General features: G+C 44.2%; 1 protein-coding gene across 2 annotated transcripts; it reads left to right on the top strand.

Moving 5' to 3' along the window:
- The first annotated feature begins 530 nt into the window (after window positions 1–530).
- Window positions 531–25,674, top strand: agap2 (ArfGAP with GTPase domain, ankyrin repeat and PH domain 2). Of its 2 annotated transcripts, none has more exons than XM_080445466.1 (18): window positions 531–851; window positions 10,671–10,729; window positions 11,160–11,247; window positions 12,060–12,145; window positions 12,447–12,582; window positions 15,049–15,183; window positions 15,580–15,701; window positions 17,095–17,253; window positions 17,425–17,496; window positions 17,999–18,103; window positions 18,532–18,724; window positions 19,743–19,865; window positions 20,492–20,626; window positions 21,939–22,090; window positions 22,526–22,616; window positions 22,745–22,967; window positions 23,249–23,540; window positions 24,444–25,674. In XM_080445466.1, exons 1-18 carry the CDS (start codon window positions 689–691, stop codon window positions 24,642–24,644), a joined length of 2,535 nt encoding a protein of 844 aa, XP_080301592.1. In that variant the 5' UTR covers window positions 531–688; the 3' UTR covers window positions 24,645–25,674. The 2 variants fall into 2 exon arrangements, with proteins under 2 accessions (XP_080301592.1, XP_080301593.1); XM_080445467.1 differs by lacking the exon at window positions 531–851 and adding an exon at window positions 5,461–7,022.
- Window positions 25,675–25,743: the final 69 nt, after the last annotated feature.

Raw genomic sequence — 25,743 nt, forward strand, 5'->3', positions numbered from 1 at the left:
TTATACTGTATGTATTCTCCAGTTGACATTATAGTCTATCATTACATCTGACAGTGGGATGCCTCCAGGTGTGTGTTATTAGGCAACTATATTTTCATGGCAGGTCAGTCACTTAGCTACTGTAAACAGTAGTCTAACACAATGATTATGAAGTGTGATGACATGCGGCTGAGGAAAAGGAACAATCCACAAATACACAAGCAGGTTGTTTGCAATCTACTGATACATGGATGTTCAGAAGCTGAAACTGAAGCAGCCATTGCACAAACACATGGGATTTAGTACAGCTCACTTGATGAATCCTTTTAAGTTGTTCTTATAATTCTCTTTAGACATTTAATTTTATATTTTCAAATATAAATGTAAATTCCCCTTTAACTTGAAGCCAACGTTCTCAATAATGTGATACATGAGGAAGCCTTTGCAAAGCCCTCCTCTCAGTAATCCGATCAATAGTGCAGTCAGAGAATGCATACAGTAAAGACTAAGGTCTGAAATAAGGAAGTGAGTTCAGTTCAAAACCTGCAGAGGAAACTTCGCAATGAGCCGAGTTTGTGGTCTAGAGAGAGAGACAGCAAGTTGTCGTTTTCCTGCGTTGCTCACGTACATTTGTGAGGCCAACATTTAGGTGCTCAAATGGGCTGAAACATGCAATTTGGTTCAGTTTACTACATGTCTATATGTCAAGATGAATAGTGGCAGTAAGTCCGTAAACTCCAGTGCGATAAAAGCTGAGGTGAAGAGGCATGAAGCTGTCAAGACTGCAATCAACAGACTTTTCAAGCAGATCGAAAGGGTTTCAGATCCACAACTGCGCTGTGGCCTGAAGGTCTACCTCCACAGTATTCAAGGTAAGTTTCACTGATTATTTTTCTGAACCCCTTTCTGAGTCTATTGGAGTAGTTTATTTTTTTGTTTCTCAGTGAAGAAGTGAAGTGTTTGTAACCTACAAATATGTTATACAATTCTGGGGCACATAGGCCGAGCTGCTGGGTGCTTACTTCAATTATTACAAAGCATTTCATGATAATGAAATGAAGTCAGAACGCTTCATTTGTTTCACAATGTTTTTTTTTTTGTGACTTAGAATTGTATTCCTTTTTTTACACACTTACAAACACATTACACAAACCAAACACTAGAAAGAAAAGAAAAGAAAGACAAGACAATAAAAGAAAACGTAATCAGACATAACATAAAAAGAAAAAAGAAAAAAGAAAACATATTGAAAAGACAACTGTTCAAATAGGTATCACGTTAATACAATGTCACATCCTCAAAGTCACTCTCCTCTGTTCCAGATGTTTCTCCCCCAACCTTAGTCTCTGTTAGAATTCTTGTGAGTTATCCATTTTGACCATTTGTCTTCACAATGCGTTTTATAATGTGTTTTATTGTTTTTTATTTTGTTTATTGAACTTGATCTCTGAGCTCTGAGGAAACATAATATGCAGACTATGATAACATGCTTGACTGCTTGTGCTTCCTGTGTCAGTTATTTTCACTGAGGGGAAGCAGTGTTCAGTCAATGGCGATTTTCCTCAGGCTCGCCTCCTGATGCCAGGTGCAGTTATGTATTTATCAGACAGACTCACTCAGGAGGACACAAGCAAACAATGGCAGCATCCTTGGACTGCTATTGCCATGGTAGCAGCATGGAACCTGCCGTATTGGCCTACTTCCTGTCTGCCAGTCTGCAACTACCCACAAAGCCATTTCCTGTCAAGAAAACAGGGCCTTTACACGTGAAATTCAAGTTCGTCAGCTTCACATAATTTCCTCTACCTCACTTTTTTGTTTTGTTACTATGACATAATGTACAGTAGGAACATCTTTGCATTGTTATTGTTATTATTAATTTGCATTTCTGGCCTGCATAGATACAGCATGGATTTAGGACTGGCTCAAAAATAAACCAGGGAAAGAAATTAGTCAAAATAACCAGTTATCTTTTTTTATTTAATCCATTCACTAGGCTGTATTATTAATTACAGTGTTTGACTGTGTTAAGCATTTAAACCACCAGTGAGCTATGGGGTCTCTGTGATCCCAGATCCCCCAAAAACTTTTTAGGATCTGCCAGATCTTGACACAGTGTGAGAGGCATCCCTGTGCATTAAAACTCAGATTCCCGCATGTTTCGGTTATCAGTCAGGATCAAAGCATCTGTACTCAACATGAGGCCTGGTTGTGACGCTGTGGAGTTCAGTGCTGTTAGAAAGAGGGCCATTTCTCTGTTGGAGTTAAGCAAGTGGGATGCAATCGACTGACTGTATGCCAAGAAAAAGATTGGGGGGGGGACGGGGGGGACGCTCCAGGGAGCAAAATGAAGATATTTGAATTGGAATCTGACTCATTGCAAAGCAGCATGGCAGGTAGGGGGAGATTCAGAGGGGAAGATAGATGCAAGAGGGGTGAGGGAGGACGGCTCACGGTGAAGGAGAAATGAAAAATCACCCAGCATGACCACTGCCCTTGGCCACTGTCCATCTGACAGTATCCGCCTGTGAGTGTCAGTATGCATGTGTGTGTGTGCATGTTTGTGTGGGTGTATGTCTGTGTCTGTCCGTATGCTGTGTGTGCTTGTGTATGTGAGTTTTTCAATCATACAATCCAGAGAGATACATGGGAAAGAGAGGGGGTATGTGATTTCTCCTTTGCAGCACACATTTGTCACACGTTTTCACAATGATTTGAACAGCTGCACAAAACTATATACTGGTATTATATAGTAGTTAATAGTATTATAAATCTGTCACACTCAAAATTAGATCATTATATTATAACATGCCTATCTTCTTCTTAATATCTTTGGGGGCTTTTCTGCCTTTATTGACAGTACACAGTAGAGAGAGAGAGAGAGAGACAGGAAACAGGGAGGTAGAAACGGGGAGTGACGCAGCAAAGGTCATCAGGCTTGGGAATCGAACCTGCGACTCGCATTCAGGCTGCATTAGAGCCATGTGGCTGGGCCAGCGGTGCCACAACATGCCTATCTTACTCTTAATGTTATTTTCCTTAAAGTTTCAAAATGTTGAAGGGCGAATTGAAGTGAAAATTTGAAAAAACAAAAACATTAGTGATATCATTTTTGTTTTTTCTATCGGTGCTCACTTGCTCCCAGGCTCTATGCTTCCCCATGGAGCTGAAGGCAGTAGTCAGGGTCTTTTGTATTCCGTGTGAGTGGTTATTGCCCTCTCACTATGTGGAAGGGAGGAGGGAAGCGGGGTGAGCAGGTGGACAGTCATCATGTGCTATACAATGTTAGTGGGAGGTTGAGAGAGGGAGCGCTATGGGGAGAGGACACTACTGATTTCCCATCATGGTGTGTTTTTTTGGTTGTTGTTGTTTGTTTTGTTGTCAGTGAGTAATTAAATTAAATCGCACGCAGCACTATCTCATTGATGAATATTGTAGTCACGTTTCATACAATGTTTATGCCCACACAGAACAATTCCTCTGGCTCTTATGGACAAAATATTATTATAATTTTATGAACAACACATAACACAAGGAGGTTATAAGTACACACTCATAGGTTATACATGGTTATCTTTCATTTAATATATAAATTTGGCATTAGGCAGAATAGCTTTGAAGAAGTACAATCTAAAATGGCTTTGATAACTTATAATGTATTTGTTTTATGTGGACAAAGGAACAAATATGTTCTGAGTGATTCATTTGCATTGTCGTACAATATTGATGTCCATCATGCCCGCATTGTTCTCTTCCCCTTTAAAATTGTGCTTTGTGCTGTTAGGCCAGAGCTTCCCCACTTCTGCTAATGAACACACGCCATAGTAGGTAATAGGCTGCAGATCAATACCTTCACAGGAAATCTCTCTTTCTCTGACATACAATACCCACAATAGAAAATGCACTAAAGGATGAGTAAGGAAGGAAGGAAGGAAGGAAAGAATGGAGGACGGACGGACGGACGGACGGACGGACGGACGGACGGACGGACGTGCAAGAGATGATTGTGCCACCACAGCCAGGAAGATTGTAACACCTTAGCAACAAACAAGCCATGCCTCCTACTGAGGAGGAGCCATGCAGAGAGACAGAGAGAGGGAGAGAGACCCACACGCGCACACACACACACACACACACATGCACGCACACACACACATGCACACACATGCACACACACACACACACACACACATGCATGACTGTTGGAGGCAGATGGATGATGTTGATAGTACTATTCCACCAGCTGTATAAATTAGGAATAAACACTGCTTTCCCTTCCCTCCCTCCATAAATGCACTCAGGCCATCCATCTCTGTTACTGTCATTCTTGACTTGCCTAGCCTGTCTTTCCTTTCCTCTTCTCCTCTCCTCTCTCTCCATCTCTCTCTACCGCCGTGATTTTCTCCCCCAGTCTCCCGTCATTTACCAGGTCCAGCTTGTCTATGCTGCTTTACCACCAGCCTCTACACACTCCCCCTAACACCCCCCCCCCCCCCCCCCACCTCAGCGCAGAGGGAGAAAGATGGACGGGAGGGGTTGTGCGGGAGAATGAGAAATAAAGAGAGCGAGGACACTGCACAGTCTGCTTTCTGAGAGAAACAGCGAACGACAGAGAGAGAGAGAGACAGGGAGACAGAAGGAGAGGCAGTGTTTCTCCTGTGCTGTATGGATTGCCTATTGCATCAAGGAGGGGCATGTAATGGGTGGGACACTGGAGATTCCTATCATCGCGTGTTTGTGAGGGGGACACAGTGAAAGAGAGAAAGGGACGAGTTGTGCATATGTGTGCGTGTGTGTGTGAGAGAGAGAGGGAGAGAGATTTCTTTGGACTCGTTGAACCTGCGGCACGCCGTCTCTTTTGGAGCAGAGGAGCTTGTTGAGCGGGGGACTCGCCTGAGCGCCTGCTCTGTGCCGGTGTTCTGCTGTCACGCTTGATGTCTGACACACTCAGAGGACACAGCCACCCAGGGACAGAGAGAGGGGCGTGATGGCCGCATGCTCCCTGGATCGGTCATGCGTCTCCAGATATCTGCCCGGGATCCCTTTGGCTTCTCTTCCCGATCCCCTTCAGCCCTCATCAATGTCCTCCCTGTGTGCCTCGGCGAGGCTGCCTGCCCTGCTACCACCGCTCCCGCTAAATGGATGCTGCTGTCAAAACACATGTGTGGCTTTGAACGCGAACCCATGATCTAGAGCTGGGGATGCACACACAGCTCTGGGTGTACTGTACCGTACAGTTTTCCTTGCAAGACGATTTTCGTTATTTATAAGTCTTTTGTACGGCTGCTGCTCGTCCTCTGTGATGGTGTGAAGCGTACAAATGCATTTTTTCCCCCCTTCTAACTAAATCATGATTTCTGCACTAGCAAAAGATGCGCCAGGAGGTTTGAGCTGAACAACATGGAAGATGGGGGAGCGGCTCATGAAGAATAAGGTCAAGTAAATAATTACCAATGAAATGAGGCTAGACGCTATGATGATTTGCTCGCCTCAGTAGCTGCATACATATGTATTAGACAAACATGAATCAGATGCTTTATTGTAACAATAAAGCCTGCTGGAATGCAGCGACGATGTATTATGGATGGTCGTGAGGAAGAGAGGCCTTTTTTCCTGAATTGAGAAGAAAAAACGGAAACGTTGACTCTTTCAGCGCTGAAGCATATAGAAAGCAGGGAATGGATGAAACCAGTAACATTTCTGCTGTGATATCTACAGAGGTAAAACTTGATCGCCTATCCCACCCCCTGCCCCGATGGAAGTTTTGCCTCTCTGTCTTGCTGTCAAGTTCATTTTGAGGCGTCACATCTCAATGCACTGGTGAACTGTCAGTTGTTCATGTCGCTCTGTCTGGTTTCATTCATCTTCTGTGTGTCTACTGAAGCCTGACCACATGAGTGGAGGCGGAACCCTGCAACAACGCACCACCTACCTCATCTCCCTCACACTGGTCAAGGTAGAGGCTGTGGAGGAGAATGGAGGTGAGGCCAAGACAACCGCCCAGGAGAACAGGGCCGAGGCTGGGCCGAGGGAAAGGGCTAGGGAGGAGGCGGGTGCACAAGTCCAGACTGAGGAGGCTCCACTAACGACTGAGAATGGGGCAGGAGTAATTCAGGGACAGCTCCAAGCCGTTGAAGATGCTGCTATTTTGAAGGGAGGAAAATGTACCGAACTCAAAGTGGGCGAAAGAAAATCTCTCAGCCCTTCCAGAGACGTACCCTCTATAGGCAATGTTACCCCTAAAGAAGGGGAAAGGCCACCATGCAATGTCATGATCCCCTTGCCTGCCGAGAGAGCGACAACTCAGAAGTCCAAGACTGTGGAGACAGACGAGGAGAAAGGAGAGAAATCCCTGTCTGGGTCAGAGCAGAAAAAATGCGTGTCGCCGTTGCTGACTGGTGCGTTGCCGATAGAGGTGGTTGAGCCTAGTCGCACCCCGACCAGGAGCAGCTTCCCTATCCGCCCGGTGGGTCAGCGACCTGTTAGTCTGCTTAAGTCACACAGTAATGTGGCCACCCGTGGTCGCGACTCCAGGGACGGTAGGGAGCGCAGCCCCACCTCCGCCCAGAGCCTTGACCGCAAGGACACCCGGATGACCACGCGCTCTCCCGGCCCCTGTCGGGCCTCATGGGCCGAGGCCAGCAGGCCAGAGGGGTGGAGGGATGAGGCCGAGAGACCCCGAGCTGGAATAACGCTGGAGATTGGAGGTGGGGTGGCTGCTGCGATGAGAGACCTCCCGAGGAAGGACAGGCTGAAGACAAGTTCAGCCTCTCTGCCTGCCCCTGCCGCCCAGGTACCCAAGCCGCAACGCAAGGGAAAGAGCCGCACCCTGGACAACAGCGACCTGAGCAGCCTCTCTGAAGACCTCGGGCTGGCCAGGGAGGCCCAATCACAGCAAGGCCAGGCCCCACGAGGCTCCACCAAGGACAGGAAGATGCTCAAGTTCATCAGTGGAATTTTCACCAAAAGCAGTTCGGGGTCAGCAGGGTCATCCTCCACAGTGCCTCCTGTCTATATACAAAGAGACTCCAGTGAGGAGGAAGGTACAGTATGAGGCCATGTGATGAAACGAACACGCACGCACGCACGCACGCACGCACGCACGCACGCACGCACGCACGCACGCACGCACGCACGCACGCACGCACGCACGCACGCACGCACACACACCTTTTCACTCATTGAGTGCTTTCAATTCATGTCGGCTGTGTCCACAATAACAAAGCATTATCAGTCACAGTCATTCCAGGGTTCAATTCTACAGACTTAACCACTTCAGCCATGCAGAGGCATCCCTTTAAAGTGAGCTGGGGAGGGGTGGAATACATTTACAGACTATAATAACGACATGTGTCAGGGGGGAGATTTTGCTAAAACCGAGTGTGACAGTAAATTGAGGGTAGATGGAGTTCTTTGATCTGTGAACTGACAATGGAATAATCTTGGACAGCCTTAATCTAATTCTCCACAGAACAGCAACCGATTTCACACCGCTTGAGGGGTAATCTGCACAGGCACACAGACAGACAGACAGACAGACAGACAGACAGACAGACAGACAGACAGACAGACAGACAGACAGACAGACAGACAGACGAGTGCACACACACACACACACACACACACACACACACACACACACACACACACACACACACACACACACACACACACACACACACACACACACACACACACACACACACACACACACACACACACACACACACACACACACTGTGTGCACCGCATGGGTTTGAATTTTGTATTGAAGCTAATGGGGAGAGGAGCTGGTTGGAAGAGCTAATGGCATGATCACAGATGGTTTACACTGCTATTAGGTTCTCTTGATTTTGGATGCATTTCCATCAATGCTGCGCCAGCTGAAACAAGGTATATGAAAGACCATATTAGTTCGCCCACATTGTCCTCCAGCCATTTCTGAACATCCCTAATCCCATCTTTGAAATTCCACCCACCGCATGTTCCACCACAACATGGGACTTGCGATGTTCTCTGATCTGTTTCTTTTGCATTGTCTCTCTCTCTCTGTGACTCAAATGTCAACATGTCAAGTGCTTTGCTCTATGGGCCGAGTCACTGATCACACATTTTTGTCCAGATTATCAGGTTTCCTCCATGAACAAGTTTGCATTCAGGATAAATGTACCCTTTCGACCGAAAGAGAGAGGCAGAGAGAGAGAGAATGTATGCATGCTTTCTTTCATTCATTCATTGTGTATTCATGCTGTTAGACACACACACACACACACACACACACACACACACACACACACACACACACACACACACGCACGCACGCACGCACGCACGCGCGCACACGCACACGCACACGCACACACACACACACACACACTGTGGATTCACTCATCTAGTGAGTCTTGTAGTTGACTACTACACAACGCACAGACCCTGGGCAGGAGGAAGTGTTGCCATGGCAACCGGCAGGACTGCTGCTGCTGTTGCTGCTTCTATGGAGAGACAGTCTGATGAAACAGTGTGGCGGGGGGTGGAGGAGAGGAGGAACGGTGTATGCGTGATTGCTTGTGCGCGTGTGTGTGTGTGTGTGTCTGCATGTGTGCATAGTACACACAACGTATGTTTGTATGTGTGTGTGTGTGCGTGCGTGCGTGCGTGCGTGCGTGCGTGCGTGCGTGCGTGCGTGCGTGCGTGCGTGCGTGCGTGCGTGCGTGCGTGCGTGCGTGCGTGCGTGCGTGCGTGCGTGCGTGCGTGCGTGCGTGCGTGCGTGCGTGCGTGCGTGCGTGCGTGCGTGCGTGCGTGCGTGCGTGCGTGCGTGCGTGCGTGCGTGTACGTGCGCACGCATCTGTGCTTGTGTTCATACATTTAACCAGAGACGGGGGAGGGATCCAAAAAAAAATCAAATGCAGAGACATTTGCCCTTTGAACGACTACCATTGTCTACTTGGAGGTTGCAATGGAGCGCGTGTGACTGGGGTTTGAGGAGAGAGAGTGAGAGAGAGAGAGAGAGAGAGAGAGAGAGCGAGAGAGAGAGAGAGAGAGAGAGAGAGAGAGAGAGAGAGAGCGTGGATAACCGGCGGCTTGTGTGTGTCTAAATAGTAGTTGAAGGACCACCAGCTCTTGGCTTACATGGCCCGGCTAACACATAAAGGAACGTTTGACTTAGGTCCAGATAGATTGAGGATCTGTGTGTGTGTGTGTGTGTGTGTGTGTGTGTGTGTGTGTGTGTGTGTGTGTGTGTGTGTGTGTGTGTGTGTGTGTGTGTGTGTGTGTGTGTGTGTGTGTGTGTGTGTGTGTGTGTGTGCCTGCGTGCGTGCGTGCGTGTATGCGTGCGTGTGTGCGTGCGTGCGTGCGTGCGTGCGTGCGTGTACGCGCGAGTGTGCGTGCGTGTACGCGCGAGTGTGTGTGGGTGCGCGTGTGCACGTGTGCGTGCGTGCTAGATGTATGCTAAGGCTTTATTGTGGGAGAAGAGGAAGGAATAACTAACAACATTCCAAGTAATTGTTCTGTCTATAAGTCATTAATTCAAACAAATGTGTAATAACTTTGTTTTGATAATTGATAACATTCTGCATTCATAACACGTTCTCTAACGACTTCTGCTTCTCAGAAATAAAACTACATTGCTGCCTTACACATAGAATAATATACTGTGCACATGAGCAATATAGATTACATTCAAAGGTGATGGGACAGCTGGGAGGGGGCCCTTTTTTCTAGTCTATACTATAGCCAGGATTTACAACCAGGCTCTGGTTTCATCACCATCCGTCTCTGGTAGACGTATCGCACCATGCTACCCTCTGCAGCTTAATTCTGCTCTCATTGTCACCCCCCCCTCCCCCCTCTCTCTCTCTTTCAACCTTGATGGTCCTTCCGACTGTATTTTCTATTTTATTCTGTGCCAGTTTACCCCCATTCCCATGAATTCTCCATCTCTCTCTCTCTCCCTGCCTCCTCCCCCTCTGGAGAGGGGGCTGCAGCTGGCTAACTGGGTGTGAGCGTCACATTGCATCAGGGCCACGGCTGCTTACCCAGCAGGGACACACAGTTGTTGTCACAACTGTGTGTGACCCTACACAGTATGTGTGTGTGTGTGTGTGTGTGTGTGTGTGTGTGTGTGTGTGTGTGTGTGTGTGTGTGTGTGTGTGTGTGTGTGTGTGTGTGTGTGTGTGTGTGTGTGTGTGTGTGTGTGTGTGTGTGTGTGTGTGTGTGTGTGCACGTGGGGGGGGCATTCTAGGCACAAGCTTCTTCTAAAAGAGTATTGGTGTTGACGCGCCGAGGCAGCTCCCCTCTTCAGTTCATTTGAGTTCAATTCTACACAGAACCTGCAGGAACCTTTGAATGGCATTTTGAGACACCTTGTTAATCGCCTGTCATTTATTGTACATGGGGAGTAAAGTGGATAACCAGGGATGTAGCTGCACCTTGCAGGACCCCTATTGTTTCAGAAAGGTTAATCCCATTAAGAGAACCTGCTCAGCCACACATGCTTATAGTTATCAGTCACCCAGCAGCAGTACTATATTACTTGCTGTCCCATAGGCCATTTTGCTCTTTATATTATAAGTAGTAGGTAGTGCTCTTCATATTGCACAAGACCAAAGACGACAGATCTGCCTCTCACGCTCTCTCTCTCTCTCTGTGTGTGTCTCTCTCTATCTCTCTCTCTCTCTCCTCCCTCCCTCTAGTAAATATTAACAACAGTCAAGAGTGGACCCTGGGTCGATCCATCCCAGAACTGCGACTGGTAAGAAAAAAGTGTGCTGCTCACTCTCATGCCTCTTACTAGCCAGTACAGACCTGTGTTACAGTACAGTATAGCAGCCCGATTGTACGACAGTGTCGAACGCAGGAAATAGGGGGATCTACAAGCTCACAGCGCGTTGAGGATGCAACACTTTGTGAGCTTGTAGACCTGTTATCTTTGGTGCGCGACACGTCGTACAGCGAAGCATCACTTAAGCATAATAAACACTAGCATTTAATTCGAAATAGATTGAAATAATTTCATTTCATATCATTGCCGCTGTCTGATGAATTACAACCGCATAAAAAGGTGTGGGGGGGGGGGAGCATTGCCATTGTGTTCAGAGAGTTATTACAACACACACATGCACGCACACTCACCCCCCAATCTTGTGTTCCCTTCCTCTCTCTCTCTTTCTTGCACATCTCAGGGCGTTCTGGGAAGTCTTAAAAGTGGCAAGTCAGCTCTGGTGAACAAATACACCACAGGCAGTTATGTGCCACTCGAGAAACCTGACGGTGAGCGACATCAAGAAACACTGCACTGCCTCAGCGTCATCGTGACTCATACACTACATCAAAGCAGGGCAGCTCAGTGGCCTAGTTGGATTTTTATTATTTTAAGTGGAGTGCTAGATTTTTTACTTCTTGATACACAGAAAACTCTGTGTTCATTTAAATGAAATTATCATTTTTACACTGTGGGAGTTAAATTAACATTCAGGATTTTACTGGGTAGGCCTACCACATATTGCCCTTATATTCTGTAAGTGTTTCTGTTTTTGGGCGGTGTAGCCGCCCCTATAAGTGGGGTTGGGACACCTCATTAGTATTAGTTTCCTGCATTGTGATTGGCTCATTAGTAGACCCCTAGCTGCACTGTGATTGGCTGACTCTATTGGCTGACTCTATTCAGCACTGTGATTGGCTAGCGAGACCCTTATTGTTATGGCGTTTTAAGGGAAGCGCTTCTGGCACAGCAGCACAGCACCACAGCAGCGTCTCCAAGGATCCCCATTGCCCAATAATAGGCTTTTATTGGGCATACTTTTGACCCCCTTTTGATAAAAAATAAAGTCAGGAGGATAATAATAATAGTAAGATGGGCCATTACTATGGCATTAATTTTTTTTTTTTAACTATTCGACTAGTACCAACAAAGTCGACTAGTGGTTATACTAGTCGACTAGTCGACTAGTTGGTGAAAGCCCTACTGTGAGCTGGTGGATGACTGGTCTCTACCTGACTGTGAGCTGGTGGATGACTGGCATTTAACTGACTGTGTGCTGTGTGTGCTGGTGTATGACTGGGTCTCTCATTGTCCTTATCAGGTGGAAGGTATAAAAAGGAAGTGCTGATGGACGGACAGACTCATTTACTACTGATCCGAGAGGAAGCTGGACCTCCTGATGCACAGGTGTGTGTGTGTGTGTGTGTGTGTTTGTGTGTGTGTGTGTGTGTTTGTGTGTGTGTGTGTGTGTGTGTGTGTGTGTGTGTGTGTGTGTGTGTGTGTGTGTGTGTGTGTGTGTGTGTGTGTGTGTGTGTGTGTGTGTGTGTGTGTGTGTGTGTGTGTGTGTGTGTGTGTGTGTGTGTGTGTGTGTGAGAGAGAGGGGAAAGAGAGAGAGAGAGACAGAGAGACAGAGAGACAGAGAGACAGAGACTTTGTTTATGCCTGTTGATTGTAGCCCCCGACCCATTTCAATTCCTCTGACCTTCAGTTCAGCAGCTGGGTGGATGCAGTGATCCTGGTGTTCAGTCTGGAGAATGAAGCCAGTTTCCAGGAGATCTATCAGCTCTACAGCCAGCTCAACACCCACCGCACTGACATCCCTATTATAGTTGTCGGCACCCAAGGTCAGCAAACTGTAAAATGAGTGTTAATTTAATGTTGAGAGCGTACAAATGTAACCAAATGGGCCATTTGGTTCCATATGTACATTACTAGAGGTTCGGGCCACTACGCGGCCCTCACAACTAGCCATCTACCATCTACCCCCAGCGAAGCCATACCTGGGGATGTGTGCAGTCAAAAGTATTTGCAGACTTTGGGTTATACACAGTAGCCTATATGCTTAGTTAAACTTTGGGAGACCAAGTTTGTTGCTGTCTTGCGTGTTAATAATGCCATTGTTTGAGCACATCTGGTGAGACAGACAGTCTGGGGCTGGGGGAGAGAGTTGTTAAGAGATCAGCTTGGGAAGTTGGGATGGGCACATTATCAAATGAAATAAATCTTTTTTTGAGGCAGGTGGTCCACGGACCCCAGGTTCACTGCGCTAAGCTGTTGTGGTAAGACGACAGCTGTCGGTATATTCCTCTGACTCACAGACTCACTCACACACCCACACACACACACAGGTTTTTTGGCCCGGCTGGCTCGTGTCGCCTGTCAACGTGAAAATAGTTGAAATAATGTACTTTCTGACCCATGGTGAGATCGCAAATTAGGTGACGCTTTACTCCTTTATGTCAATAGGTAAAGATTGTACAGGCTGAACGCTATTAGCATTAAGAGCGAAGTTAACACAATGTGGATATGAACAGTGCACATGTCAATGTGCGTGCAAGTGCTATGGAAAATGATATTCATAGTGGCCTGCGGCTCATAAAAGGCTGTGTGCCTGTGTGTGGACACAACTCCTGAATGAAAGTCCTCGACTCCTTTGTTGACTTCTCATCAGCCTTTAGCACCATTCATACTAGGTTGAACAATGTGTTAACAACTTTGGCTTAGACTGAGGTATTATTGGTTGAGTTCTTGATTTCCTCACAAACAGAACCCAGAGGGTACAGGTGAATGGTAGAACTAACATCATCCACTGGCTCACCCCAAGGTTGAGTTCTTTCCCCACTCTTGTATATCCTGTATACTAATGATTGTAGGAGTCAACATGATAACAGACACATTGTTAAATTTGTAGATGATTCTGTGATTGTTAGTCTTCTGAGTGATAGTGAGGCCAGTCATGGCCCAGTTGTAGATGACTTTGTTTCTTGGTGTGAAGATGCATTCCTACAGCTTAATGTCACAAAGACTGAAGACATGAGTATTGATTTTAGACGATCTCCACCAGCTCCTCAGGGTAGTGTCATAAATGGCTAGACAGTGGATTTGGTAACTACTTATAAATATCTCAGCTCCATTATTGACAATCGTCTGAAATTGGATTTCATTACTGAAATGGTGTGTAAGAAAGGTCAGCAGCGCCTCTTCTGTTTAAGGAAGCTAGCCAAATTTCAGGTGGATAAGTCACTGATGATTTTGTTCTACAGAGTTTTCATAGTCTGTTATTTCATTTGCTGCCATTTGTTGGTATGGAAACCTTGGTGTTAGACAGAAAAATGCCCTTAACAGGGTTGTGAGGGGGGCTAGCAAGATTGTGGGGTTACAATTCAGCTGGCTGAGTCATATATATGACCAGCAGGTGCTTAAAAAAGCATCATCTATTAGAGCGGACAGCTCTCACCCCCTAAATCCTGAATATGAATTATTGCCTTCTGGCCAAAGGTTAAAGACCCCTGCAGCCAAAAACAATAGGTACAAATTCTCATTTGTACCTACTTCCATTCGTGCCATCAATAATGGAAGCAGGAGAAGGTAGCTATTAGTAGCTATTATCTGGATCTTGTGATCATGTCTATGTCTATGTTTATAGTTCATAGAAAGGAATGCCAGCACTCACTTAAGTCCATTTAGGATATTTATTTAGTAGCTCATAGCTCCCCAGCACACAGCGTCAAAACCGGACGTTTCGGCCCAGAGGCCTTCTTCAGCGTATATCTATCTTCAGATATACGCTGAAGAAGGCCTACTAAATAAATATCCTAAATGGACTTAAGTGAGTGCTGGCATTCCTTTCTATGAACTGTATCTGACTGAGCCGTGCACCCTGTACTTTGGTACTTCGAAAAACTCGTCTTGAGTGCTTGCTTCCTTCCTTTTCAAGTTATGTCTATGTTTATGTCTTGTGCTGTATGTATGTTTACTGTGTCTTGGAGTTTCTTATTATTATCTGCTGTAACATAAATTGCCCAGTTTGGGACATAATAAACTTGAACTTGAACTTGAATGGTTAATTTAATAGTCTGCATTAATTTGAATAAACAGCTACATTCTAAAGGCTTTATCAACAGAAATCTATGGACATAACAGCCTCAATAGGCTGTTCATATAACAGACTCTAGATAATTGGTTCAAACACATTGGCCCAGGTCTGCTGACAATACAAAGCATCAACAGACCAAATGTTGGATAGGCTTGTTTGTACCACTCAATAATAGATCTGAGGTTTTAGTTTTCCCTCTTGCTTTTGGTTTCAGACAAAATAAGCAGCACCAACCCCCGTGTGATCGAGGATCAGAGAGCCAGGCAGCTGTGCATCGATGTGCGTCACTCATTGTTCTATGAGACATGTGCCACTTATGGCTTCAACGTTGACCGTGTGTTCTCTGAGGGTGAGTGGAAGAAGATTGTCTCTGCAGTTACATGGACATGCAGCTACATTACATTACTGTTTGCCATCCAAAATACTTTAAGGAGTAGTCACCATGAATATCAACATATTTAGTAGTTTTTATTAGGTGACTAGGATCAGTTAACAACTTAAGCCCTATTCTATGCTTCATCGGATAACGGTGTAAATATTGTAACAGCGCATCTACAAGCTCAATGACAAGCTTGTAGATGTGCTATTTTAGCTATTACTGAAAAGTGTTGAATACGTTTGAATTTCTTTGAAAATGTTTGCCCGTAACGACATGCCCAAAATAGGGACGCCAGGGTTAAAGTGGTTAATGATATTACTGATAGAGGAACCCTCTAATCATCATTGTATTGTCCTCCCCTCACAGCCGCCCAGAAGATAGTTGCTCAGAAGAAGCAGGCAGCCCTCCTGGCATCCTGCAAGTCTCTCCCTAACTCTCCCAGTCACTCTGGAGGCTCTACCCCAGGATCAGCATCTTTCCCTGGCCAGGTAAAAGCATTAAACATGCAGCACAGCTGCTGAACAACCTTTCCCTAAAAGCTTGTAATTCTACAATCAGCTTTTAATGCTTTACACTGGCCCCGGGAGCTATGAAATTACTCAGCATATAAAGGGTTGTAATACAGTTTAAAATACAGGGAAAGTGAAAAACATTTGTAGTCGTGAGGTTATTATGCAAGGGTAATGAAGCAGTCAGGGATCTGTGTTTTTGTCTAGGCAAAGACAGTTTTTCCACTAAAGCTAGAAATTGAGCCTAATGAAAATAGCAAACACTGCAGTAATCGACCGTCAATATTAAAGCAATATCTCAAGGTGTCCACCTTTGAGGTGTTTTTCTGCATTTCTCAATGTTAATAATTGCAAAGAATCAAAGCTACTTTTCAAAAAGTACAATACTGGAAAGCAAGTGAAATATAACAATCATTTATTATTTTTCTTCATGGAACATATATTTGGAATACATAACTACATTATTAATTAAATAGGACAAATTGAGGCTCAGTACTATAATTCTCCAAGATTCCAAGAGTGACACATTTCAGAGGTTGATTTCAGATACCCTGAAGAAGGCAGTTAGCCGGTTGGTTTTTATTACTCTGTATCCAGAATAAAAAATTGGCACTTTGGCTACCAGTGTGTGCGGCCACTTTATTGTCTCTTGAAGAGAGACAATAACACAATGGACATTTCAGAGGTTGAACACTGATAATGAAGAGGTATAATGTACTATACTGTAGCTGCTTTAGGTCCCCATTTCCATTCTCACAGTACATCACATTCTCTACATGCATCCCTATTAGGGCATTAACGAATAGTGATTTATGGTATTCGAATTATTCGACCCAAAAGTATTCGAATAGTCGATTATTCGGTTTGATTATAAAAAAATTAAAAAAAATTAAAATTTAAAAAAAGTTTTATTTTTATTTTTATTTTTTTTATGGCATTGATGACTCGACTCAAGGAATGCAAGTTGGCGTCACACCAGAGCTCACAGCTGCGTGTCTGCTCTAGAAAAGCCACTTTTAAAAAAAAAATCTTAAAAAATAAAAATAAAAACCTTTTTTTTCCTTTTTTTATTTTTTCCGAATAGTGGTTTGATAGTCGAATAGTCGGTTTGATATTCGAATATTCGAATATTCGACTATTCTGTGAATGCCCTAATCCCTATATCATGACTCATTATTATCCATACCCATTGTTCACCAACTTCTAAAAGGCTGTCAATCATTGTCCATTTGTTGTCAACTTTGTTTGATCAATTTTGTTTTTGTTTAATCTCATGACATGAACTTCAACCCATTCTCGTTCTTCATCTCTACCCTCATTTCCATCCCTCTCTCGTTCACCCTCCTCTCCTCCTTCACTGCCACTCTCTCAGGCCAGTAATGGTCAGAGTAGTGACTATGCCTACTCCCTCCCCTCCACCCCTGTGGTTGGCCACAGAGAGCTACGTGTTGTAGGGGGGGGTGAGGTTGGTGGTAGTATCCACTCCCGCTCCCTGAAGAACATCCCACACAGACGACCTTCCCTCTTCAAGGTCAGTTGTTGCCAACACTGTCGTGTCATGCCTTTAGCCTCCTGTCATCCCATGCCACCGCTGTCCTCTAGTTGACTTGTCCGACCTGATATCCAAATCCCTCTACAACTCTCTCCATTCAAAAGGCCTGCTGTCTTCACCTTGTTCGCCTTGTTGTTTGACTCCTTTTAGAACCGTGATGAGAAAAAATCTGCTGATGCTAAAGGGGACCTGGGCAGTGGACGTGCCATCCCCATCAAACAGGTTTGTTTGATGTGATGTTACGACATAGCGTAGAATCGTCAACAGCAAGCACATTGATGTGTTTCAGTATGTTTTTCAGAAAAGCTAAATGCGCCAATTCCTTCTTCAAACGTAAGTTCAGTGAAACAAACAGAGCAAAAATCTACTTAATTCATTAAGTTACTTACATAAGCAATAAAGCAAGCAAAAAAAAATATATATATATTTGTTTCATCTTTTCCATCATTCCCAAGGGTGTGCTATTAATAATGTCTGATTGCTTCAGCTGTTATTGTTAGCTCTGTCGGACCACTCTTTCTGAGAGTTACACTGCTAGACAGACAGACAGACAGACAGACAGACAGACAGACAGACAGACAGACAGACAGACAGACAGACAGACAGACTCCTCTTTGGAATAGACTGCCTCTATTGTTTTGGCTCTCTAAGTCCAGCAAGAGATGATGCAGGGTGCTGTGGTGCTTTGTGTGCAGTGAGTGACCTTGGTCTTTGTTTCTCACAGAGTATCTTGTGGAAGAGAAGTGGGAGCTCGCTGAATAAGGAGTGGAAGAAGAAATACGTCACCCTGTCCAACAATGGCGCGCTGTCCTACCACTCCAACTCCAGTGTAAGAGAACACCACGAGCCAGATCAATATGGTGGTAAAACGCAGAGAAATAGCAGCTAATGCCTGACAGCTTTCACAATGAAACAGTAAAAGGACTGCCACGTTTGTTTACCTTGTAATGTAGCCTAGGGTTGGACAGGATTTCAATTACAGTCAAAATTGCTGTTTCCGAACAGGTCACACTTTTCAAAGTCCCTAAATTGTGATGTTTCCCCAACACTGAACAGGAGGCATTGGCCATATTCACATGGCGGCCATTTTGCTCATAGATCATACTCAGGGATTAGATTGTCATTTATATTGGCTTCAAGCTGTTATGTTGACATAGAAACATTTCCTGACACTTGGTGTTCAGAAAGACGTTTACACCCTAATCATACTGGATTCCTGAAGAAAAGGCCTGATTTGTGATGTCTTGACTGTTCCAGGACTACATGCAGAATGCTCATGGGAAGGAGATTGACCTCCTGCGTGTGACAGTGAAGGTTCCAGGGAAACGGCCTCCCAGAGCTGTGGCCCCGGCAGGAAGCTCCTCTGGGCCCTCCCCCGGCCCCAACAGCTCTGTACCTGGAGTTAATGGACTAACAAAGGACATAGCAACCACTGAGAGCACCAGCACAGGTACTCTTGTAGATTTGTCTGAACAGCTGTGTGTGTGTGTGTGTGTGTGTGTGTGTGTGTGTGTGTGTGTGTGTGTGTGTGTGTGTGTGTGTGTGTGTGTGTGTGTGTGTGTGTGTGTGTGTGTGTGTGTGCGTGCGTGCGTGCGTGCGTGCGTGCGTGCGTGCGTGCGTGCGTGCGTGCGTGCGTGCGTGCGTGCGTGCGTGCGTGCGTGCGTGCGTGCGTGCGTGCGTGTGTGTGTGTGTGAGAGAGAGAGAGAGAGAGGGGGGAAAGAGAGAGAGAGACAGAGAGATAGAGACTTTGTTTATGCCTGTTGATTGTAGCCCCCGACCCATTTCAATTCCTCTGACCTTCAGTTCAGCAGCTGTGTGGATGCAGTGATCCTGGTGTGTGTGTGTGTGTGTGTGTGTGCGTGCGTGCGTGCGTGCGTGCGTGCGTGCGTGCGTGCGTGCGTGCGTGCGTGCGTGCGTGCGTGCGTGCGTGCGTGCGTGCGTGCGTGCGTGCGTGCGTGCGTGCGTGCGTGTATGTGTGTGCTCGAGTGTGTGGGTGCCGTTATTGTGTTTTATGTTTCTAAATGTGCCTTTTGTTTGTGCATGAAGTGTGCAATTTAGCCTAAATAGTTCAAAATGGAATATAATATTGTGTTGAGTATCAAATCACATCATCATACATCATATTGTATGGTATTATATCATATATCAGCTTGCATCATACCATATCACAAAACAAAACAGTCTAACTATTGCATTTAGAGTAAAGCCTAATTTAGTAAGCCTAATTTTTTTGTATGAAAACAAGTGATTTTCAAGGGTTTTTCACCTGATAGTTGACCCTGACTGCTGTCTTACATTCACTAACATGAGCTGCTAAAAATAGCTACCTGTTGGCCCATTTACTTTTTCTCTCTCTGCCACCCTTGGATGAGTTTGTAGATCTGCTATTTTTGGTGCACGACACCCGCACAGAACTGAGTAACTCAGGCTTTATTAATTACCTGCTTCTTTCTTTCTGTCTTTGTCAGGTGCTCAGCTCTGTCCTTCCACCCTGAGTGTTGTTGATGACAGGACTGGTGTGGTGTCTCCTCAAGGAGACAGAGGACTCCAGCGATGTCCTTCCACGTTGTCCGCCAAGGCACAAAGTGTTGGTGTGTATACTGTGGGAGCATTTACTGTAAAATCATTCAGTGTTCATTAAAATGTATAAATGGATATATTAACATTTTTCTTTCTACAGGATTTTACTGTGTTCACCTTTTCATTCCACAAGCACTCGTCACCATTCTATGATATAGTTTATCATGAAGATAACTAATCATTTACAATACGAAATGTCTTGTTTAATCCATGGAGAAAACTGTGTCACACACATCACAAACACCTGCATTTAGAAAATACCTGAGCCATTTGCATTAAGCACTTAGTTAAGCTTGTATTTAAAAATGCAATTAAGATTTCAAATGTACTGTTTATATTCAATATGATCTTAATTGGAAAAAGAAAGAAAGAAAGAAATCACTTGACTTTTATTATTACTTAAATCTTCAATGATATAGAGTGAACTCACAAACAACAAACACAAAAATCAAACCAATCAGAATGTGTTTCTGTACATAGAGCCATCGACACAGGCACCTAAATATGATCTTTCTAACCATTATGAAACCCATATGTTTTAAGTGAAATCTTTACAACCGGCCACTGGGGCTGTGATCTCGAGACACAACTGTTCATGGTGTGATTTATGAGTCATCATTTTGCACCCAAATGTCAGATGCTCTGGAAGGAGCAACCATCCCCTTTGTTGGAAAAGATCCCAGCCAATCATCTCCCATGAGCGACAGAAAGAAGAATAGAAGGAAGAAGAGCATGAACCAAAAAGGAGACACAGCTGTTGGCCAAGCTGAAGGTGACGAGTTGTTACGTATATATTTACGTTACAGTTTGTACCAGCTAATATTCTGATATTACTTGACTGTTAGCCTATACTGTAGTTAATTATACAACCAATAACTAAAATATCACATCTACAAGCTTACAAGGATCACAGTGGAAATAAGTCTTTGGCTTTATTGTGTTTTTATCCTTGATGTGTTATCTCAGTGAAAGCATATATTTAATTTTAACATAGCGTCCAAAAACATCAAGCTCACAATATGGATATCTGCTATTTTCACTATTTTTGAATACAAAATTATAGTAATCTTTTCGGGAGAATCTTTGTAAATCTCAATAATGACATGCCAAAAATAGTGACACCAGGTTGAAAGCGGTTAATCCTAATGTTAACACAACTCTAATACGATATGCAATGACTACTAACAATGATGCTACAGCTACAAATACTGGCCTATACAAATACTGTGAAAAATATCAATATTGCCATTTAAAGAATATAGTCTACATTTTATGTAGGAGTTTCTAAATACCCAGGCCAACAGTGTATGGGAAATAGAATGTTATATATTAAGAAAATATATGTATTATCTATAATCATAATAGCAAACTGTATGTTTTCTCGTGTAGCTACCTTCATCTCTTTCTGCTCTAATGATGTTTGATACTGTATGTTTCTCTTACAATGTCTTTACTGCTCGTTCTCAACCCTTGCATTTGCCTTTCTCTCTTTCTCTTCCTTTCTGCTCCTTTTGCTTATCTATCTATCTGCAGCAAAGCGCAAAATGTGGAAATTAAAGAGCTTTGGTAGCTTGAGAAACATTAATAAGACAGGTAACAAACTAGGCTGATGGTGATGAATCTGCTTGTTATTTATTTCCATCGTTCTCTGTTTAGTTTCCTTTCTTTGTGTCTGGCATAGTTACATACGACATGTGAGTTGTTCATAATGATTGTTTTCACATCATAACAGTGATTTCTTCCCGCTGTTCTTTTTCCTTACGTCAAATTTTCTTTTGTTCTTTATGTAGTCCCTCTGTTGTGTAAGTTAACTATTAATTAACACTGCATTTCTGTCTTCCGAAATTTCTATTTCTAATATGCAAATGATGTATTTTGGACATTGTAGACTGTGCCTTCCTGTTATTTAACTTTGCTCCATCTTCTCTATTATTCTTTTCTCTATTCTAACCCCTCCATGTGACTGTAAATGTTGAGAGCTTGCGCAACAAAATAATTTCACCCACTCTTTAACATCTGTAATCGTATGATGTCACAATAAAGTTGACACATTTCAGCTGTGTTTCTTGCCATGTCCCCTGCAGAGGAGGAGAATGCAGACTTCATCATAGTATCATTCACCGGGCAGACGTGGCACTTTGAGGCCCAGAGTCTGGAGGACAGGGACTCCTGGGTGGTAGCTATTGAGAGCCAGATTCTGGCCAGCCTGCAGTCCTGTGAGAGTGGCAGAAACAAGGTAAATCACGACCTGTCGCTCAGAATTCACTCTGATGGATGGTCTAGTGGAGTCACTGTATGATGCACATTTGGTAAATGGTGCATCTATATACTGTAGCGCCATTTTACCCAAAGTGCTTTACAATGTGCATTGCACTCACCCATTCACGCACACATTCACACACCGATGGCGGAGGAAACCATGCAAGGCAGGAGGAAACCAACCTGCTCATCGGGAGCAGTTAGGGGTTCAGTCTCTTGCTCAAGGACACTTGAACACTAACCCAGGGGTGATTTATTGTTAGTAAGGAAATGGAAAACACAGCAGGTGTATGTGATTCTATCATGATGATGATGTATCTTTCTTAATGTTGGTGTCCTGCCCAGATGTTGATACGCATGAACGTAAATAAATTGCGTGTTTTTGTGTCTGTGTGTGCATGTGACTTTGTAGGCACGGAGGAGCAGCCATAATGAGGCAGTAGCATTACAAGCTGTCCGCAACGCCAAGGGAAACAGTCAGTGTGTGGATTGCGAAGCAGCAAGTGAGTTCTTAGAGCTTCCATCCAATCACCTCTAGTCTCTCTCCTCTGGTGCTGTGCCAAAAGGAAGATTCACGATTTTCTCTATCATGACAAAAAATGTGTGTACTTGTTCTCTTCTGTCTGTCCAGACCCCACTTGGGCCAGCCTTAACCTGGGTGCACTGATCTGCATTGAGTGCTCGGGGATCCACAGGAACCTGGGCACCCACCTGTCTCGTGTCCGCTCCCTGGACCTGGATGACTGGCCAGGCGAGCTCACACAGGTCCTGGCTGCCATTGGCAACCATATGGCTAACAGCATCTGGGAGAGCTGCACCCAAGGCAGGAGAAAGCCTTTGCCCAGCGCCACACGGTGAGTCCAAGCAGTAACATGAATTAATTTCCCCAAATCTCCCCATATATGCAGTTCTTCTTTCATGTATTTATGTTTTGATCAGCCAAGTATGAATACTGTTTTGGGGATAATGTCCCTGGATTAGCTTTTCTGCTGATTGTGAAACATCTGGCATCATCCGTGCAGGGAGGGGGTTTAGGGAGTACGCATCCCTAATGCATTCTTATGCATGGGTGTGCATGTGTGTACTGTATATACATGCGTGTGATCGGTTCCTCTGTGTGCCTTTTTCCCCCCAGTGAGGAGAGAGAGTCATGGATTCGTGCCAAGTATGAGCAGCGGGTTTTCGTGGCGCCCCTGGTCCCAGGCGTGGCTGTCCAGCACACAGAGGATACCGGCTCCAGCAGCATGTCAGCGTGGCTGCTTTCTGCTGTGACTGATAGAGACCTGCCCAGGCTGCTGCTCCTCCTGGCACACAGCACCAAGGAACAGATCAACTCTCACCCCACCGGGTCTCCTTCGTGGCCTCGTACGGCCCTGCACGCAGCATGTCAGCTGGGAGACGCGGTCATGACGCAGCTGCTCGTCTGGGTGAGTTAGCCTTTGTTTCTAGTTCTTCATAGTTTAGCCTCTGTATTGTGTTGTTGTTTTTCCAGAGGGTGCCGTGAGGATAGACTGGAAGAGGAAAGTCATTGGTTTTCCTGTGCAGAAATGCTCAACTGGTCTTTTGCTGGTGCACCCCTGATTTAGTAGCAGTATGGATTATCTGATGGGCATAGATACAAATGCAAATTGACAAGCTGAACATACAGTAATCAGAAGTCATGTGTGTGTGTGTGTGTGTGTGTGTGCGCGTGTGTGTGTGTGCGCGCGTGCGTGCGTGCGTGCGTGCGTGCGTGCGTGTAGATCGGCTATTTTCACATATTGTAAGATATTTAGTGTAGAGCCCTTGGGAATCCAGTCAACTAAGTATAGGGCCCTTGGGAGTCCGGTCAACTAAGTATAGGGTTTAAGACCCATTGAATCAGTGATTTATTGATGAACCACTTAAAGTTTAGGTGGTTAATCAATAAATCACTGATTCAATCAATCCAACTAAAGTATTTCAAACGAGCCAGACATCTAACAGTGGACAGACATACACAGTTTAAAAACAAACAGCATGCTAATAAACAGTGGGCTAAACAGTTCTAAAACAGTGTTCTAGTCCTTTTTATTGGTATATACCGTATATATGTATATATCAGTATACATATATACAGTATACTGACAAAAAGACTATATATACTAGTACTACTAGTACTACTACTATTAGGGATCTAAAACATAATATAGAGAGACTCATCAAATATTAAAAGAGAATTCCACAGTACTCCAGTTGAAACCCACAAAAATAGATATGAACAAAAATCCAGATGGTATGTACAGTAATAGAGTAGACACACCATTATAATTGTTGACACATTTCAACTAATTGAATGTTTTTCCCTGCAGTATGGAAGTGACGTGAAAGCAAAGGATGACCAAGGCCAGACAGCTTTGATGATGGCAAAGAAAACTGGGAGCAAAGGCTGTACAGATATACTGCTCCAACATGGCTGCCCTAACGAAACCCCCCCTACCACTGCCACGCCTGTTCTCGCTCGCCGATCCAGCACTGCCAGTCTGGGTCGAACCAATTCCCGGAAGCGTTAATAGTTTGAACTGAAAATGCCTCTGCACAGAAACTGGTGGCAACATGCGAGAAAGTTGACTTTGTGTAGAATAATAATAAAGGAAATTGACTATGGGGGGCGGGAGGGTACTATATAACATCTTATGTACAGTAATTGTATTGTCACAGGAGCCTGAACAACATATCAAACAATTGAAAAGCAATATTCATTCAATTTGTTGATAGATAATATTGCTCAAACGTGTGCTGTCATTGACTCTATCTCAAAATGACAAAAAAAAAGACGTTTGTAGCTGTCCATAGTAATTCTAGAGTATATACAGTACATTACAATCTGACCGCTACATTTCCACTTCCTCCTAAAGAAGTGCAATAATCCAGCAATGGTGATGAATAACCGACAACAAGATAGTTGTCAGATAGTGAAAATGAAAAGAGCAAACTGTTTTGGGTGATTGTACGCCCTTTGTTGCGAGTGGTTTGAGAGGGTGATTTATTTTATTTTTTAAATAATATTTGTTGTCACTGGACCAAAACAGTTATTCTTCTTTGGCTTTGCAAATAAAGTATAAACATACAGTATGTCATGTTGTTAGTTATGTGTGCCTGTTGCTACAGTGCAATGGTCAAAGATGGCCAATATAAAAAAAAATCTGTGATAGACCAACTGAAATAATTATGAAATTCTGCTTAGTCTAGAAAATTGAATGGTTGAAATACTGTATGAAATATGTCAGTGTTATTCTCCCAGATTAAAGACATGACGTCAATATACTGTAAATGTACCTACTGCATACTTAATGTTAAAATCTGTAATGGACGTACAACTTAAAAGTCAGAAATGGATAAGACTCGATTTTGTAAATTATTTCTTACTGGTAGTTTTGGAAACATATGATTGTCACGTTTGTTTTTTCATTGTCTTTTATAATTTCCTATAGGCCTACTCGTACCATGTCAAGAACATAAAAACGATATTCTAATTATGTATGGCTATTTGTGGAGAATTATCTGTAATAGCCAAAAGACTAAATAAAGATTATGGCATTAGATGAGGCAACAACATTTTTTATTATTCATGTCAATGTTGTGAAGATCACCCATGAATTTGAACCATGA

This window comes from Gymnoscopelus braueri (assembly GCF_963280865.1).
Source record: "Gymnoscopelus braueri genome assembly, chromosome: 12".
Taxonomy (NCBI): Eukaryota; Metazoa; Chordata; class Actinopteri; order Myctophiformes; family Myctophidae; genus Gymnoscopelus; species Gymnoscopelus braueri.